The sequence below is a fragment of the Schistocerca nitens genome, chromosome 2, assembly GCF_023898315.1.
Source record: "Schistocerca nitens isolate TAMUIC-IGC-003100 chromosome 2, iqSchNite1.1, whole genome shotgun sequence".
Taxonomy (NCBI): Eukaryota; Metazoa; Arthropoda; class Insecta; order Orthoptera; family Acrididae; genus Schistocerca; species Schistocerca nitens.
The window spans coordinates 527,372,305-527,393,007 of NC_064615.1; the positions used below are offsets into that span (position 1 = coordinate 527,372,305).

Sequence of the window (20,703 nt, forward strand, 5' to 3'; positions counted from 1 at the left end):
TGGTTACAAAAATAAACAATCACGATGAATTTCTAAACAAGGTGTCGATGTCAGATGAGGTACATTATCATCTCACAGGTTATGTGAATAAAATATACTGCCGTTACTGGGCAAACACAAATCCTAATTACGTTCATGAGGGCCCTTCACACGCTAGTAAAGTGAAGTATGGTGTGGTGTTTCTTGACATAGGGGAAAAAATGGTTCAAATGGCTCTGAGCACTATGCGACTTAACTTCTGAGGTAATCAGTCGCCTAGAACTTAGAACTAATTAAACCTAACTAACCTAAGGACCATACAAATCCATGCCTGAGGCAGGATTCGAACCTGCGACCGTAGCGGTCACGCGGTTCCAGACTGAAGCGCCTAGAAACGCACGGCCACACCGGCCGGCCGAATAGGGAAACACAATAACTGTAAATGTCGATTGTTACGTGGATATGTTACAAACTTCCGTTACACCTGCATTGAATAACTTTCCAAAGGTTCAAGAAGCCTGGTTTCAACAGGATGGAGCGACATCACACACTGCACGGCAATCAATGGCATACGTGCAAGAATTGTTTGGCAAACGTGTGATCTCACGATTCGGGAACGTTCCCTGGCCCCCTAGATCGCCAGATTTATCCGATTTTTCTTGTGGGGCTACCTCAAGAGCAAAGTCTATACGACTCGACCAAGATTCGTGCATGAGTTAAAACAGAGAATTCGGGATGTAATTCACAGTATCCCAGCTGACATGTTGCAGCGGTCGATGAGGAATCTCGACAGCAGATATCACGCATGTTGGTTGGTTGGTTGGTTGTTTGGGGAATGAGAGTAGATAGCGCGGTCATCGGACTCATCGGATTAGGGAAGGATGGGGAAGGAAGTCGGTCGTGCCCTTTCAGAGGAACCATCCCGGCATTTGCCTGGAGCGATTTAGGGAAATCACGGAAAACCTGAATCAGGATGGCCGGACGCGGGATTGTACCGTCGTCCTCCCGAATGCGAGTCCAGTGTCTAACCACTGCGCCACCTCGCTCGGTATCACGAATGTATTCGTACAGGAAGACGCCATCTAAAGAACGTAATTTTAAAAAAATGATAAATGTCATCAATGTTTCGTAAATGGCAAAGTTGTAAGGTTTCAATTACTATGAATGCAATTTCTTCCCTTCACCACTTCCAGTTTTATTGGATTGTGAAAACGTTCCAGATTTTCTGTGTCATCATGTATGATGAATACGAGGTACATTAATCGCAGACCAGTCAGTGTCCGTCAAATTAGCAAATTAGTATAAAGTTAACGTGTGACGTAAAATGCTGCACGTGTGTACAGACCCGACGACAGAACTTCTTGTAGACTGCCATGGTAGCTGGGAAATCCAGAACCTTGTTTCGTAAGGCAGTCAGCGCCTACCACTTAATGCATGAACTTCAGATAAGAGTAAGTTGCCTGCGCGTGCGTGGAGTGGGAGTAGCCGGAGCTCTCAGCCAATACGAAAGACCGCGACACGTGCCCGATTAACGCCTGGGCTAGCAAGGCTGAAAGGTGAGACGAGGCCAGGGGAGATTAACAACGGCGAGCAGATGTGATAATTACCGATTACTCGCGCAGTTTCATGTCTGCGCATCAAATAATGGCGTCCAAGTGGCAACGTTACATTTGTGAATTCTCTATTGTGTCTACAATCAATCATTTCATCTGTTGCGGCGTGTGCGCTGTTCTGAGCTTCCTGGGCAGCTGTAAACTGCGTAGTGGATCTGAGCTCAAACCCGTAATCTTATCTATCGTGTGAAATTCTCTTATCGAATATAAATATAAAAAATTAATAAATTACGTATACGGTAAAAGGGCGGTTTTGCATTCTGGCCCCCGGCTGGACAATTATGTGGTCAGTACACCGCTCTTCCGACAGTTGTCGGGTTTGTTGAGCCTGGAACTGGTACTGATCGGTCGAATAGCTGCTGAGGTGGCCTCACGAGGGTCTGTACATCCCGTACCAGTACTCCCACCAAGGAAAATCTCCTGGCAGTACCGCGAATCGAACCTGGGTCCCCCGCATGTCAATCAGCCGCGCAGACCATTCAGCTGCGGAGGCAGATACGTAACATTTATAATACGTTTATAAAAAAATCCCAAAAAAATTTCTCGAATCTTCTTTCGTTTTGCAGAATTACTTCTTAAAACAACCTGCGGATGTCTGAAGTAGCTGTGACTGTTATTTTATTACCGACACTCTTTTTTAAGGACGTCTGCTGTCTGGGGGGAAGAATATAAACTTTTTAGATGCTACTATCAAAAATAGAAAAGGAACTCACACATTTATTGTTTTCCGGAAAGCAGTAACATCTTATGGGACAGTCTGAAATAACTCACTTTATTCCATGAGTCTTAAAATGGTGTTTTTTAATGCTACGATAAACACAATAATTCGCTTACATTGTCGATAAGAACTGTGTAATAGAGCTAAATACTTTGATACACAGCCATAAAAAATGAATGCTGTCGAAGGCAATGAAATGTGCAGAGATAAGAGAAACAACAACTATTAGTTAACTAGGAGAGAGAGAAACTTAATAAATGAAGAGAAAGAAACAGAAACCAAACAGCACTCTGGCCAAACATCGAACAAATATCTAACAAAAATAACTGCATATTTCGTGAAAGAGAAATATAAACTAGTTTTCGGACAGGATGTACAATACAGGACATACATATGATCCGATAACCTGCTATTACTAATCGGAAAGACATAAAGCGCAGTGCAAAATTTGCAAAAAAATACTACACTGGACAACATGGAAGAAAACATGTGCATGATACAAACATCTTTGTGCACCGATACAAGCAACCCATCTACATTTGCCACATATTTAATGATGGAAAGCATGTACGAGTCCAAACTTAAAATGGTGTTACTAGTTTACCTATAACAGAGAAAGCTAGTTACATGGACCTCTTGGAAGAGAGAGAAATTTTTTCTCATTACGCTGAGAATCCCAATTTAATTAGCCGGTCGATGTGATCCAGCGGTTCTAGGCTCTTCAGTCTGGAACCGCGCGACCGCTACGGTCGCAGGTTCGAATCCTGCCTTGGGCATGGATGTGTGTGGTGTCCTTAGGTTAGTTAGGTTTAAGTAGTTCTAAGTTTTAGGGGACTGATGACCTCAGATGTTAAGCCCCATAATGCTCAGACCCATTTGAACCATTTTTTGAAACAATTTAATGTTTCGAACTGAAAAACCAAAAACATTGAAAGTTTTTGTGATATTTTATTGAAAAAGTAATACTATCATGATGGCAATTCTTTCCCGTTTGTGTATTCTTTGGACAGTTGTGGAACTGACACTGCATGCAACTACCTTTGCATGACAAAATATTATTTACGAATGTAAATATTATATTTTGGCATTTTTTATGTATCTCCTACTACTAATAAATTTTTTTAAATTATTGCTTGCATTTTAGTACAATATTCCACCATCCTATTTGCCCAATTTTTTTCCTGTACACATGGCTTGGCCCTGTCCGGAAAAGGCCGAACAATAAAAAATAATTTGTGCAGCAGCTTCATATGCTACAAACGTCATTTCTACAGCTAACGCGATCGTTTTCTGGCTCGAACGATATTTCGTATCAAATACAGTATTGCTGTTTACATAATTACATCATTTGGATGGTTTGCAGCAGATTTCGGTAACACAAAAATAGCTGTTACATAACAGCAAAGTAGCTCTTAGCGACGTATCGCTGGCTCAAGTGTATTTCTGCGAACCAGTAGATAAGCACCGTCAAACGAGAGTGCGAAAAAACAAGGCCCAGGTGATGAAGACTGTGAAGAGGACATCTCGTTTCATAGCTAACCATTCATTACTGCTACATTTAGATACTCACGCAAGACTTTACATCACAGAATTGATTTTTACTTAACGTACTGTTATTTTTTCCCGTATAGAATTATTTGTATCTCTTCCTTCTTCTGCTGCGTATGTCAGCAGTTTGCATTATTTTGTTCTTGATAATGTTGTCTGTGTTCCGTAGCTGTGAATTACATTGACTGAAGAAATACAGCACACAGCTGGATCTGTTAACTGTATTTATGGTAAAACGCATCTCGGGATTTCACCCATCTTCAGTTGGTTCATCGCAGTTACAAGTCTATCATTAATAAATGCCGATTCCTTTTGAGCTCTGCATATACACTACGTGCTCAAAAGTATACGGACACCCCCAAAAACATACGTTTTTCGTATTAGGTGCATTGTGCTGCCAGCTCCTGCCAGGTACTCCATATCAGCGACGTCATTAATCATTAGCCATCGTGCGAGAGCAGAATGGGGCGTTCCGCGGAACTCACGGACTTCGAACGTGGTCAGCTGATTGGGTGTCACTTGTGTCATACGTCTGTACGGAAGAATTCCACACTCCTAAACATCCCTAGGTCCACTGTTTCCGTTACGATAGTGAAATGGAAACGTGAAGGACACGTACAGCACAAAAGCGTACAGGCCGACCTCGTCTCTTGACTGACAGAGACCGCCGACAGTTGAAGAGGGTCATAATGTGTAAGAGGCAGACGTCTACAATCACAATCACACAGGAATTCCAAAATGCATCAGTATCCACTGGAAGTACTATGGCAGTTAGGTGGGAGGTGAGAAAACTTGGATTTCATGGTCTAGTGGCTGCTCATAAGCCACACATCACGTCGGTAAATGCCTAAACACGCGTCACTTGGTGTAAGGAGCGTAAAAATTGGACGATTGAACAGTGGAAAAACGTTGTGTGGAGTGACTAATCACGGTACACAGTGTGGTGAATGCCCCGTGAACGTCATCTGCTAGCGTGTGCAGTGCCAACAGTAAAATTCGGAGGCAGTGGTGTTATGGTGTGGTCATGTTTTTCATGGAGGGGGCTTGCACCCCTTGTTGTTTTGCGTGGCACTATCACAGCGAAGGCCTACACTGATGTTTTAAGCACCTTCTTGTTTCCCACTGTTGCAGAGCAGTTTGGGGATGGAGTTTACGTCTTTCAAACCGATCGAGCACCTGTTCATAATGCACGGTCTGAGGCGGAGTGGTTACACGACTATAACATCCCTGTAATGTACTGGCCGGCACAGAGTCCTGACCTGAATCCTACAGAACACCAATGGGATATTTTGGAACGCCGACTTCGTGCCAAGTCGCACAGACCGACATCGATATCTCTCCTCAGTACAGCACTCAGTGAATAATGGGCTGCCATTTCCCAAGAAACCTTCCAGCACCTGACTGAACGTATGCCTGCGAGAGTGGAAGCTGTCATTGAAGTCCAAGCATTACCGATGATGGGCACCACGAACTTGTAAGTCATTTTCATCGAGGTGTTTGGATACTTTTGATCACATAGTGTATCTTACGCAAAACGTAATCTTTTTAGCCACAAAATTTTCCGAGTCGCATACTGGAGTCAAATTTGTAATTAAAGGGCACTGACCTACAGTTACTGGTTGTAGAATAAGAGTAAGTGCATCTTACTTATAGAAATAACTTTACTATCTGCCAAAGAGTTGGTAACACGAAAGGCTAAAGGAGTTATTATTTTCTACAGAAGAGCGTCAGCATTAAAAATGTAGTCCACAAACCCGTGTTAATAATAAACGTATAACTGTATTCAGGCAACTGAATATATATTAAACACCTACGTGCATCCTGGTATAAATAAACTTAAAACAGTGACTGCTTGCTGTTAGTATTTATGGACTGTCAGGAATTTAATAAGTACTTGCGGTATTTGAATTGAGATGCATGGACGTCCCGTAACGGGACTAATGACTTTACGGTAGAGTGCAGCACTACTATCTTCCGTGGCACCAGGAGGGGAAGGCGCGGCGTGTCACTCGCTCCGGCTGCTCTATATCCATAGGAAAGAGCCCTGCTACTCATTTTGACAGTACGGTAAATGGATTAGGGACCATCCACGACCGAACGAACGAGGAACCCAAGATTTCCAGGGCCGGAGACTAATTTATCTACCCAATACGCTATTACGACTCCTGTGTTTGATTCTAAATTTGTAATTTAAAGCTAAACAGTAAACAATGAAATACATTTGTAAAACTACCATACACATTACTAAATAAGGATTTGAGCAGGAAGACTGTGACGGAAGTAACTGAACAGAAACACAAATTAATACTGTGTTTGTAGGAATGAAAGAGAAAATTTGAAGAATTGTAGAGCTCTTGTGCATGTGTGCGGTGGTGCAATGCTCGTTGCTTTGACACAACACCACTCAAGAGTACGGTTTTTTGACCGAGAACGAGTGAGTGTAATGCCTGTTGCACTGACACTGAATATCAAGAGAAACTAACTCGTATCGATTTAAGATGAGTGAATGCAATGCTGGTTGCTTTGAAAAAGTAATGCCTGCAAAAGCTATGTTTTATTGATACGAGACGAGCGTCTGCAATGGCCATAGCTGTGACTGAATAAGTAAGTTATTCTTGTAGTGGGCCACAGTGGGCAAGGACAACGCCGACAATATGTCGCGGTGTCTCTTATGAAGCAGTGCAGAAAAGGAAGAGCATCTCCCTCATTTAGTCTGTGGCGGCCGCAGGGCAGCCGTGGTGTGCACTGCCGCCAACACGTCAACGATGACGTGTAATAGGGGGGGGGGGGGAGGGGGAGACGCCAGCCAAGCTTTTAATAGCCGTTGCCGTCTTTCTACTAGCAAGTGACATGAGAGGCTATGGGGATGCATTCAGCGGCACACCAGCCAGCGGGCCCAGGATTGGTTTCACAGACATAATGCTGCGACTCACGAGATAACTGCAAATTGTCACAGAAAATGAAATAATGTTTCATAGCAATATGTAACACATCACACCTGATCACACACATCACACCTGATCATGTCCGTTGATAGATGGTAGTATAAATGCAAGCATGTAAAACTCGTCGTCACAAAAGTTGGGCATCTTCAAATAAAACTAACTCTGAAGTCTACCATAACCAGTAAATAACTAACAGTACTCGATTAGGACAAGTAAAATTGTAAAGCGTAACTTTGACTGATTCTTAAAAGCATGACTTGAGAATTCATGCGTTTACAACATGTAAAATCTTCAAAATGTTTTAACTTTTTGTGTTGTTCTTGGTGGAAATTAACAAAATAGTGTTTTCGCTCTTCGGTATATTCTGACCACAGCTACAATAATATATCAGAGTTTGATTTACTAATTTGGTTGAAAACAAGCACTTGAACAAAGTGAATTACTGTAAATAAATTAGTGAGTGCTTGTTTACATTAATGAATAATAGTAACTGGCACGTTTTCTATGTGAGAATAGAGCATGTAGACATTGATAGTGGTTTCCAAAAACACAGTGAAACTGATTACATTAATGTGCTGTTTTATGATCAAGAACTGTCTCTTCTCGAATTCAGAGTGGCTACTCAAACTGGAAAGGTTTAAGGTGTCGCACTTAGCAACTCTTTTGGTGAGTGGATGGCCACATGCAGTAGCTTTGATTTCGCTGAGCCTGGTGCTCGTCACGCTGTCCCCTGAGCAGACAGGTGTGTCGCGCTTGCCTCTCATCTTCCGTGTGTCGGCCCGCAGGTCCGGTAATCCCTTAGGAGGTCGGTGGGTCGCTCCAGTGCATGCTAGCTGATATACCTCTTAAACCTCCACCGCATCTCTCCTGCCTCTGAAACAATCGAAACTTCAGTGAGTGGAGTACGGCAACTAAACAGAACCTCAGCACAGCACAGTGTAATTCTGTTGCTACCTTTTTACAATAACAGAAATTGCAATGAATGTTAACTTGGAACCATGGTGCATGTTAATATAAATTAAGTTTCGCTTAATGATTACTTTTAATTCACTTGTTCATAATCAACATGATTACGCAGCAAATATAAGCAAATCCTCGTTCAGCCATTCTCATTAATTACACATCAAATCAAATAAGTCCCCCCCCCCCCCGCCCCCCGCAAATATCCAGTTTAACAAATTACTATCGGTGCTCAATAACTCATCTGCTGATATGGGTTTCAGAGCGAGGTGTCTTATTTCATTAACATCCAAGAGGGTGCATAAAGTAAAGAAAATTTTCTAGTTGCACTGCTCAAGTAACATGCAGGGTGACATAAAAATCCATTAATATTTAAAAAATCAATATTTCTCCCAATAATGTAACTGAATTGAAACAAAAAAGTGCACAAAATGACCAACAAATGGCGCTCAGTATGACACAAAAGCAATAATTAGCATCAGAACTAATTTTTAGCAAAGACGCTGTTCATGTTCTTGATAACAAAGAGTGAAAATATCGCCCGTCAGTCATCAACGTTGCAGGTAGTCAAGGGAAAATGTTGTAAACAGTACTGCACAGAAAGTCATCAGGTATTGTGAGAAACTACCGCCAGATGTTGTTTTTAGCATCCCCAGTGATGTAGACTTTCGACCTCAGGTAACCCCACAACCAGTAATCAAACGCAATGAAATCTTGGTAACTGACTCCCTTTCTCACTACGTATGATTTTACACACGAATCTCATGCGGCGTCACTGACGTGTTGCTGTCCGACGTCATCTGTTGGGTGGTATTTGCACTCCTCTTTCGTTTCAATGAAATCACTTGTCATTTCAGGCATGTGTGCTTCAATTAGTGCATTTTCATATGTTAACGGACTTTTGGATCATACAGGACGTTCTTGGCAGCTGCTGGTAGACCGAAACGCTCGCAACAAGATTTACAGTGTGTCCTTTGACCACGCAGAACACGAAATGCCGCGCGGTCCAGGGCGGCTTGTCACGGTTCGCGCGGCTCTCCCCGCTGGAGGTTCGAGTCCTCCCTCGGGCATGGGTGTGTGTGTTGTCCTTAGCGTCAGTTAGTTGAAGATAGATTAAGCAGTGTGCAAGCGTAGGGACCGATGAACTCGGCAGTTTTGTCCCATAGAATCTTACCACGAATTGTAAATTATTATAGAACACGAAATCAATTAATCGGCCTCGCCCAATACTCAAAAAGCACCTATGGCGACACGCTATGATTCGCTACCCCTTTCAAAACAATACGTCTGGGGCCAAGAACTAATGATTTCCCCTAAAGGCAAATTGAGTATCTTTGCGAGCGAGGTGGCGCAGTTCTTAGCGCAACTGGACTCCCTGAATCGCTCCAGGCAAATGACGGGATTGTTCCCTTGAAAGGGTACGGCCGATTTCGTTCCCCATCCATGACATAACCCGAGCTTGTGCTCCGTCTCAAACGACCTCGACGTCGACGGGACGTTAACCTCAATCTTCTTACGTTCTTTCCTTCCATATTCGCTATCTCAGTAGCAAACGTATCTTATACATCATATGGACAAAGCCTACAGAAACAAATCAACGAAGTGAGGCACCATAAAATAATAATAATAATTAAAATAATAACAATTTTTAGGAATGTTACGAGTCATAATTATCGCTAATGATGACAGCACTACAATCTGAAACATTTAAAACCCAAACATTATGCTTGTGTAATAAAGGATCGTCGCCAATGCGGTTTTGCGAGCAGCAAATTTGGGCCTGTAGACAAGTTTAAAAATGAAAGCAACTGCCGAGATGCATCTGTCTCTGAAGTCGTACACACCTATTCATTTGTACTTGGCCTCATAAGAATATAAGGAGAGGTGAAAAAATAGCGATGTGCACATACATATACCGATGACGGTAATATCACGTACATAAGATGTAAAAGAGCAGTGCATTGGCGGAGCTGTCACTTGCACGCAGGTGATTCTTGTGACACAAGGGGGCAATGCATTGGCGGACTGGTAATTTGTACTCAGATAGTTCACGTCAAAAGATTTCGGACAAGATTATGGCCGCACTACGGAAATTAACAGACTTGGAGCTACACGCATGGGGCATTTCATTTCGGAAAACTTTAGGGAATTCAGCATTCCGCGATCCGCAGTGTCAAGATTGTGCCCCGAATTCGACATTTCAGCGATTACCTTTCACCACGGACCTTGCAGTGGCCGACGGGCTTTTACTTAACGACCGAGAGTAGCGGTGTTTACGTAGAGTCGTCAATGCTAACAGAATGGCAACACTACGTGAAATAACCGCAGAAATCATCGTGGGACGTACGAACATATCCGTTGGGACAGTGCGCGAAATTTAGCGTTAATGGGCTATGGCAGGAATGACCGAAGTGGATGCCTTTGGCAACAGCAGGTAGCTCTTTACCTCGGGTTCTGCGCTGCAACGTTGACGGCTATGCAGGCGCGTATACAGTATTTTCACAGGAATTCCACCCGCAAAATTACCAGCTCAGGAATCATTATCGCATTCATGAAGAACGTGGAACCCTCACATCTAAAAGTAAACCGCACTCGCCTTTTTATCTCTAACAAATTTACCTTTAATTGCTCCCTTATCCTTGTTGTTTGCTGTGGGAAAGACATCCTATGTTCTACCAAGAATGTAAGCTCTGAAAATTCTCTTTACAAGGATGCTTATGTCGAGTGGTGGGGGAAGTTCCCTGTTACCGATAGTAATAATTATGACGGTATGTAGTGCCCCTGAACAATGCCCATCTCAGCCAAGAGGTTATCTCTAATTTCATCGTATTTTTCCAAGCTTATAATGAAGATCTCTGCCTTGCCTGCACTCATCGTAGCTCGTCACATAGTCAAGCTTGTTGACTATGATTTCGGGCGGGTTTCGTATCTCAGTAAATTCTACTCACCTGTTTTCGCATTCCCTTCGTGGAACTTGCGTGCTATCTCCTCGTAATGCCTGGATCTTTTGCTATGCCAATCGTTTCTCTGATTGTGAGGCTGTCCTTTGTTATTATTTTCCCAGACAGTGCCACACATACACTCATTGTGTCTTGAGTTACCGTTCGGATCTTGCTCTCATGCAGACGACATGCTCTTGTCTCCTCGTACCTACTTGTCGAAATCTGTTAAAAGTAACTTAAATACCTTCCGGTCAGTCGTCTGAACACTGAGGAGAGATCTTTGGCGTTCAGTTGACATGGTATTAATGAAGAGTTGTATCAGCTCGCCATTACGGTACTGGTAGTCAATATTATGATTCCGTTTTAAAATCTCTTCAAGATACTGCAGGTAAAACTGGAAGCATGTTGCCACTAGTGGAGAGGCTGTGTTACAGCCCCGAGTGACGTTGTGCAGAGTAAAGAATCGTGGTATACTTGGTGGGTGTCTGTTCTTGGAAACAAACGTATTGCGTACTGTTTTGGGGAAGAAAAGTATTCACAAAAAGGGAAGCATATTCATTGTTATTTGCGTTTAGGTGAATATGTGTATTTGGATTACTTACGTTCAAAGTACTTAAAGGTGTACGTTTTGTATTATCACGTAATAGGGGAGAGAGTGTGGCAGATATGATACGCGAGTTGAGATGGAAGTCATTAAAGCAAAGACGTTTTTCGTCGCGGCGAGATCTATTTACGAAATTTCAGTCACCAACTTTCTCTTCAGAATGCGAAAATATTTTGTTGAGCCCAAGCTACATAGGTAGGAATGATCATCAAAATAAAATAAGAGAAATCAGAGCTCGAACAGAAAGGTTTAGGTGTTCGTTTATCCCGCGCGCTGTTCGGGAGTGGAATGGTAGGGAGATAGTATGATTGTGGTTCGATGAACCCTCTGCCAAGCACTTAAATGTGAATTGCAGAGTAATCATGTAGATGTAGAGGTAGATGTAGATGATATTCAGTCGGAACCCTATTTCCTCAATTCCGAATTCTGTAAAGGTTCTGCAGCGTCTGGGGACTGCCAAAACTTTCGCGTTGACTTCTCCACTCCTATGACTACTCACAAATTCTAGTTTTCTTAGGACTGGTCGGAAGTTACACAAACTGTCCTTAAATTGCCCCATCAAGGTCCTGATATGCAGGTTCTGCCTGCAGTATAGGTGAGAAATTTCGTTAGCAGAAATAAATGTTTAATTTCAAAGTCCTGTCCTTTAATGGACAAAACTGTACAGATACGTTTCCCTCACAATGACTGCTTTGCGTCCCTACTCTCCGGTAGGGACACTAAAGGCTCTGGAACTCTCGTTTTCACTCTTTTCTCAGGTTCTCAACACCTTGTTTAAATAATTTAACCTCCTCAATTTCTGAGAATCGCATCTCCAGAGCGTGTACTGTTTGAGAAAGCAAGTACTAGAGTTTCCTACAATTTTTTTTAGAGTTGCCTCAGCCTAGACCAACCTGATCACGTAGTTTTCGACTGTTTTAGAGATCTCAGACACATTTCCACATACGTGTTTAATAATATGATCATTGAATTCCCCCCGTAACGCTACCATCTCTTTACTAAACTCTTAAGTGTCTACTTTTTCTTTTCTATGTATTTTTGTGCTTTTCTATCTATTTTTGTGGCTTATTTCCCGTCTTCCTCGGCTGGTATCCTGTCGTCCTCGGATTTTCTATCTGTTTCTGTTGCTTGTTCTGCCACCTTTTTACCCCACTATGAAATATCCCACATGTTTCCAGAGTTGGTAAAATGTTCAAATGTGTGTGAATTCCTAAGGGACCAAACTGCTGAGGTGATCGGTCCCTAGACGTACACACTACTTAAACTAACTAATGCTACGAACAAAGCACACCCATGCCCGAGGGAGGACTCGAACCTCCGGCGGGACGGGCCCCGCAATCCGTGAATTAAAGACTTGGAACTGCTCTGTGCTACTGACGATTCAGTTTAGAAAATCTCAGTATTCTCGATCTGTTGTCTTGCGACTATGGTTCTCTGGATTTCAGTAAACACAACTGTTGTTGACGCCTCCCGCCGACCCCTGAATCCATTGGATCCTCTCAGCTCGTATTTTTCCTTGCCTCTTGATGCCGCTCTTGACTAGCCCTGTCAATGTTTGGAGAAGTTGAAATTGAAAACTACTGCAAAAAAATTATCATTAATAACCGAGCGGACACACAAGAATATTTACCCCTAAAAATACTAAAACTTCACTCGGAATACAAGAAAACGTCACACACTACGAAGTATTTAATAAAATCCCGCAGAATTCAAGTACTTACAAGATTAAAGTACACAACAAAAAGATCAGTATGTCTCTTGCCATCCTATGCTGCAGCTACTAATTGAAGTATACATCAATGCAGAATGGGACGAAATGGCTGCTGTAATTATTTGTACCCCTCGAGATGTTTTACTATGGCGTCCTCAGTATAGGAAACTCATAGACACCAAAGGTAAGATCCTCTCCAACCACTTCTTAAGTCTGGTTTGGTACTGCAGCCCTTTCCACTCTTCCGCCATCCTTCTTCCAGACATCCACCCACACAAACCCGCTCCTGGGCACTACCTTTAAATGCTACATTCCCATGATACCCTTGCCCCTGGCAGTCTGTATCCACTCATCTCTTTACTCATTTATTTATCTGTTTTAAGCAGTCAACACATCAGCCTCTCCGTTTTACCTATAACTGTCTATCTGTTTCTACACCTTCATATGAGGCACTCATTTTACATTCATCTGTGTCTTGGTGATTAATTAAAATATTATATCTTATGCAACTGGCAATCTGTCTTTTTATGCTACAAAACGTTTATACTTCTGAACCATCACATTATGTTACGTTTTAAAATTTTAATCTCATATACCTAAAGAGCAGCATACTTTATCCGCTGACATCGTCCTGTCCATGGGGTGGTGGTGGGGGCGACGATGAAATAATAATAAAGAAATATTCGAAATTAGTTCTATCCTTGTCGTGACGTCTCCTGCCCTGAAGCAGGAGACCGACGGAAAGCTCCCAAAAACGGCTACTTTTTATCAGCACTTGCTCGTTGAGCAGATGATCGCCAGATGACCTAAGATGGCAATATATATCCATCTCCTCCAGAACGTCTATGAATATGCCCTTTTCAGCTTTGTGCAACATTCTGACACCCGACCGGGGGGGGGGGGATGTGGTCAGTCTCAACCAAGTGGGCAGCGAAGTTGGATTCTTAGCTCACCAAAACTCATCTCAAGTCCGTCAGTCTGTCTGTACCACAAAACAGGCATCACAGTGTGGAAATTTTATCTTCTATACATATGTTTCGTGGTACACATTTCTTTTATTAATACCATTAGCCAAAATATGTCCAAGGTTGTTTATAGCTGAAAAGCAAACGTTTACGTTTCGTGTTTTGGAACACGATGCTATTCCTATGCTAAAGGTGCTATAGTAAGGCAAGCAAATGTATTTGTTATTTATGTCTTCCATTTTACTGTTACCTACAAGGTTCTTTTACATTTGGTATTTTTACAATCTTTTTCTTTAAATTGTATCTAAGTAAGGGGAGGGGAGTTGTTCACTCTGGCAATGTGCTGAATGGTGCCTAATTCCTTTTGTTGTTCAGGTAGAGGAAGTTTAAGAATACATTTAACAGAAAACTAAAATGACAGACAGGTAGAAGAGTTGCGATGAGGTTTGGTAAGCATGTAACTTTGGGTAGGCGGAATATAGTTTAGAGCTCCACCTTCGCTGTTCACTTGTTTAGAGTGGACTCACTCCCCCCCCCCCCCCCCCCCTTCCTGAGATCGGCTGTCCGGTTGTTGCAGGTCAGGTTGTCTGACCAGAGCAGATTCACGTACCACCTGGAGGAGATGGAGATATATTTTCATATCCGGTAAACTGGCGTTCACCTGCTCATCGAGTAAGTTCTTATGAAAAGCAGCCGGTTTCGGGAGTTTTTCGATGGTTTCCTGCGTCAGGGGAGGAGACATCACGATCCACGAGGAAATTAATTTCGAAATATTGGCCTCCCTTAAATAACTGTATGAATGATAGTATGTGAGAACATAACTTACGGTTATCAGGGTATCGGTTTGGCTTCCATTTTGTTGGTACTGTCTCATGCTACATCGCTTTTACTATCAAACAATTAAAACATTGCTCAACCGTTTGCCTAACAGGCCAAATATAAGGCAATGTGTTACTTTGTTCTTTGCAAGTTACGTTCCACATCTTGAATTGCTCAATATCTTACATAAGAAATTTACGTCCATAGAAAATTATTAGCTGCACCTGGTTAAAGTAGCCTTGTCACGTTTGTCTACAGTATTTTACTGTTATGTTAACATATCTCTAAAAACAATTATTATGAATTATTACATTATTTTAAGTTGATTATTTCGTGATCACATAACGGATAATTACGTAGGGGACAGTTGTATGAACCAATTAATGTTGTTTCGCAAAAAATTTGTGGATCGCTTTACGACTAACATATGAATAAATCCATTGAAAATCTGCGTTGCTTGATGTCTTTTAAAAGGAGATATGCTAATATACCTCCCATGTGAACCATGGACCTTCCCGTTGGTAGGGAGGCTTGTGTGCCTCAGCGATACAGGTAGCCATACCATATCTGCAATGACAATGGAGGTTATCTGTTGAGAGGCCAGACGAACAATGGTTCCTGGAGAGGGGTAGCAGCCCTTGCACTAGTAGCACTGGCAAGGCAACAGTCTGGATGATTGACTGATCTAGACTTGTGGCACCAACCAAAACGGTCCTGCTGTGCTGATACTGCGAGGAAATGCAGCTCTACTGTATGATTATATGATGACGGCATCCTCTTGGTTAAAATATTCCGGAGGTAAAATGATCCCTCATTGTGATCTACGGACAGGGGGCACCTCAGGAGGGCGCCGTTATCAGGAGAAACAAAACAGGAGATCTACGGATCAGAGCGTGGAATGTCAGATCCTTAATTGGGTAGGTAGGTTACAAAATTTAAAAAGGGAAATCGATAGGTTAAATTTAGATATGGTGGGAGTTAGTGAAGTTCGGTGGCAGGAGGAACAGGGTTTCTGGTCAGGTGATTACAGGAATATAAATACAAAATCAAACTTCGGTAATTCAGGAGTAGATTTAATAATGAATAAAAAAGTATAAACGCGGATAAGCTATTATGGACAGCGCTCGATGCATTATTGTAGCCAAGATAGACAGGGAGCCCACACCCACGACATTACTATAACCTTATATGCCAAGTAGCTCCGCAGATGAGGAGGAGATCGAGGAAATGTGTGACGAGATAAAAGAAATTATTCAGGTAGTTAAGGGAGAAGAAAATTTAACAGTCATGGGGTACTGGAATTCGATAGTAGGTAAAGGAAGGGAAGGAAAAGTAGTAAAGAAATATGGACTTGTGGAAAGAAATGAAAGAGGAAGCCGACTGGTAAAATGTTGCACAGAGTATAATTTAATCATAGTTAAGACTTGGTTCAAGAATAATGAAAGAAGGCAGTATAAGTGGAAGAGACCTGGAGACACCGGAAGATTTCAATTGATTATGTAAGTGTAAGACAGAGATTTCTGAACCAGGTTTTAAATTGTAAGACGTTTCTGGGAGCATTTGCGGACTCTAGTCACTAGATTAAAACTGAAGAAACTCAAAGAAGGTAAGAATTTAAGGCGATGGAACCTGGATAAACTTAAAGAACCAGAGGTTGTAGAGACTTTCAGAGGGAGCATTAGGGAACGACTGACAAAAAAAGGGAAAGGAACACAGCAGAAGAAGACTGGCTGGCTTTAAGAAATGAAATAGTGAAGTCAGGAGAGGATCAAGTAGGTAAAAAGACGGGGGCTAGTAGAAATCCGTGGGTAACATTAAAGATATTGAATCCAATCGATAAAATGAGAAAACACAAAAATTCAGTAAATGAAGCAGGTGAAAGGGAATTCAAACGTTTTTGAAAATGACATCGAGAGAAAGTGCAAAATGGTTGAGAGGGAATGGCTAGAGGAAAAAATTTAAGGACGTAGAATTATATATCGCTAAGGGTAAGACAGATGCCGCCTAGAGGAAAATTAAGTACAAATTTGGAGAAAAAAGAACCACCTGTATGAATATCAAGAGCTCAGATGGAAAACCAGTCTAAAGAAAAGAAGGGAAAGCAGGTAGGTGGAAGGGGTATATAGAGGATCTATATAAGGGAGATGTACTTGAGGGCAATATTATGGAAATGGAAGAGGACAAGATGAACGTGAAATGGGAGGTATGGCACTGCACGAAGAATTTGACAGAGCACTCAAAGACCTAAGTCAAAACAATGCCCTGGGAGTAGACAACACTCTGTTGGAACTGTTGATAACTTTGGGAGAGCCAACCACGACAAAACTCTCCCAACGGGTAAGCAAGATGTATGAGATAACTGTGAAAATTACCGAACCATCAGGTCAATAAGTCGCGGCTGTGAAATACTAACATGAATTCTTTACAGTGGAATGGAAAAACTGTTAGAAGCCGATCTCGGGGAAGATTAATTTGGATTCCAGAGGAATGTAGGAACACGTAAGGCAATACTGACCCTACGAGTTCTCATAGAAAATAGGTTACGGAATGGCAAACATACCTTTATATCATTAGTAGACTTACAGAAACATTTAGACAATGTTGACTGGAATACTCTCTTTAAAATTTTAAAGGTGGCAGTGGTAAAATACAGGCAGCGAAAGGTATTTCACAATTTGTACAGAAACCAGATGGCATTTGCAAGAGTCGAGGGTCAGGAAAGGGAAGCAATGGCTGAGAAGGGAGTGAGACAGGGTTGTAGCCTATCCCCGAAGTTATTCAATTTGTATATTGAGGAAACAGTAAGGGAACCAAAAGAAGGGAGAAGAAATAAAAACTTTGACTTTAGCCGATGACACTGTAATTCTGTCAAAGACGGCAAAGGCCTTGGAAGACCAGTTGAATGGAATGGACAGTGTCTTGAAAGGTGGATACAAGATGAACATCAAAAATAGCAAAACGAGGACAACGGAATGTAGTCGAACTAAATCAGGTTATGTTGAGGGAATTAGATTAGGAAATGAGACACTTAAAGCAGTAGATGAGGTTTGTTATTTTGGCAGCAAAATAACTTATAACGGTGGAAGTAGAGAGGATACAAAACGTAGACTGGCAATGGCCAGAAAAGCGTTTCTGAAGAAGAGAAATTTGTTAACATCGAGTATAGATTTCTTGAAAGTATTTGTATTCTAACACTGATGATGGCTATTTATAGCTGAAATCTGGATATGCAAGAATAATGAAAAACCAGTGGAAGTGTACTCATTTCTGCATTCCCATTCTTCCTTACATACAATACACTTTCTTTCACTGGTCAACAAATATTATAAATCTTCAGTGAACTGTTCTAGCATCCCTCACCGAGACGATTCTGCCGGAGCCGGTTATAAAATCCGGTCCAGTCAACAGCATTTGCGGTATTAGCACTGCTTGGTTTTCGCACTTTCAAGGCGTATGAAACAGTCTGGCAATAGTGAAGTAGTAACATAACAGACAGGTTATTCGACAGCGTGTCTGGTCACTGCTAGACAGAGGACTAACCTAAATTGTAAATCATTTGTCGTGTATGCAAGCTGAGTTGTAATTTTCTGCCTAATAATTTTAAAACCAAAATTAAAGACAATGTAGGCTATCAACAGTTGTTAAAAAAGTTAAAATTAGTGAAGTGAAAGTGCTTACTTTAAGGTTGCAGTGACATATTGAACTGGGGGAATTTCTGGTGGCGGCGAAACAAAACAGACGTCGCAGATTTATTTAAATAGGAAAAATTACCGGAACGATAATACGAAAGCCGCACCTCTGGAGTCGTAATGTTGAACAAAGTTTTTCACTATCATTTTTCTAAGAATGTCACAGCCATTTTCTCTGTAATCAGTCTGAAATTTTGTGGCGGTCATTTATCTCTGGCCTATCCTCTATGACTGACGGCTTCGCATTTACATTCGTCTGGATCATATTTATAGGTCCAGCATGCGTGTAGCATTAATTAAGTCTATAATACATTAAGTCCATGCTACTCAGCTATCTCGATAATTAAACTATTATTTTAATTATGCCGGCCGCTGTGCTCGAGCGGTTCTAGCCACTTCAGTCCGGAACCACGCGACCGCTACGGTCGCAGGTTCGAATCCTGCCTCGGGCATGGATGTGTGTGATGTCCTTAGGTTAGTTCGGTTTAAGTAGTTCTAAGTCTAGGGGACTGATGACCTCAGATGTGAAGTCCCCTAGTGCTTAGAGCCTTTTGAACCATTATTATTATGAGCAGGAGTAATCATGCTTGTTCTTCGACATACGTACGGACGTTAAGTAAGTTTTAAGTTCATTAAATCGTTTCCAAACCGTGACCCTTTTTCTGTTCAAAGTGCACAGATGGGCGTCTTCCGTATAAACGTTTTATGGCGTATATATAGGAGTGACTGAAAATGAAACGATGCTATGTGGGGCGCGTTTGAGTAGAAACAAATTGATTAATCGCTTTGTGGAACGAGACGGTTCGCGTCGGTATACCATCTAACAATACAGTGAGGTGACAAAAGTCGTGAGATATCTCCTGAAATCGTGTCCGAACTTCTTTTGCCAGGCGTATTGCAGTGATATGGACTCAACAAGTCGTCTGAAGTCCCTTGCAGAAATACTGAGCTATGCTGCCTCTACAGCCGTCCGTAATTGCGAAAGTGTTTCAGGTACAAGGTTTTGTGTACGAAATGGCTTCTCGATTGTATGCCATAAATGTTAAATGGGATTCATATCGGATGATCTGGGTGGACAGGTCATTCGCTCGAACTGTCCAGAATATCCTTCAAACGAATTACGGAAAACGGTGGCCCAGTAACATGGCGTATTGTCATCCATAAAAATTCCATGTTGTTTGGGAACATGAGGCCCATGAATGGCACCAAATAGTCTCCAAGTAGCCAAACATGACCATATGCAGTCAGTGACTCAGTCCACTCAACGTAAACACAACCCCATACCATTATGGAGTGCCTTGCTGACAGCCTGGGTCGATAGCTTCGTGAGGTCTGCGCCACCATCAGCTCTTACCTACCGAAATATGCACCCATCTGAGTGGGTCACGAGCCCAGAAAAGGGACTGCAGGCGATGTCGTGCTGTCAACAAAGGTACTCACTTCGGTCGTCTGCTGCCATAGCCCATTAACGACAAATTTCACCCCACTTTCCTAACGAATGCATTTGTCGTTTGCCCCACATTGATTGCAGCGGTTATTTCACGAAACTATTCTGTTAGCACTGATCACTCTATGCAGACGTCGCTGCTCTCAGTCGTTAACTGAAGGCCGTCGACCAGTGCATTGTCCGTAGTGAGAGGTATTGTCTTAAATTTGGTATTCTCGGCACACTGTTTACTCGGTGGACATCGGAATATTGAATTCCGTAACGATTTCCGAAATGTAATGTCCAATACATCTACCTCGAACTACCATTCCACGTTCAAAGCCTGTTAATTACCGTCATGCTGCCATAATTGTAGGGTCCTGCCCACTCGTCGCGTATAGGGTGCCTAAGGGATTCTGTGTTTCGAAATGTTATACAACAATTCAAGAAAATTAGATTAGTAGTTTTATTTCAATAAAGCAGATTGACAATACTTGACACGTATTTAAAAAAAGTGTTGCAAGCGATGGGCGACATGCTACCAGTAATGTTCTTCTCTACAGACAATGTTCATGCAAGTTTGGCACATACTTTGTGGATCACTAATAACTGCTATCGTAGCGTTCTCTGCTAAGCCTGTCCGTATACTGTCCTGATACTGAGCAGCCGAAGCTGGCAGGAGCGGCGTTTATGTTCTCCTCTTGTAGAGGCCGCTCCTGTCGTGCGTTCCAAGTCAGCGCACCATTGGCTGACGTCGTTTCACCGCCTTCTCTTCTCTTGCGTT

General features: G+C 42.2%; 1 protein-coding gene across 1 annotated transcript in view; it reads left to right on the top strand.

Annotated features, from left to right (window-relative positions):
• The first annotated feature begins 1,352 nt into the window (after positions 1–1,352).
• LOC126235136 (alpha-amylase-like) overlaps positions 1,353–20,703 on the top strand; it is a 61,708-nt gene continuing 42,357 nt past the window's right edge. The window contains exons 1-2 of the mRNA XM_049943869.1: positions 1,353–1,430; positions 7,395–7,593. Coding sequence (XP_049799826.1) covers positions 1,353–1,430; positions 7,395–7,593 — 277 coding nt within the window. The remainder of the gene's footprint in view (positions 1,431–7,394; positions 7,594–20,703) is intronic.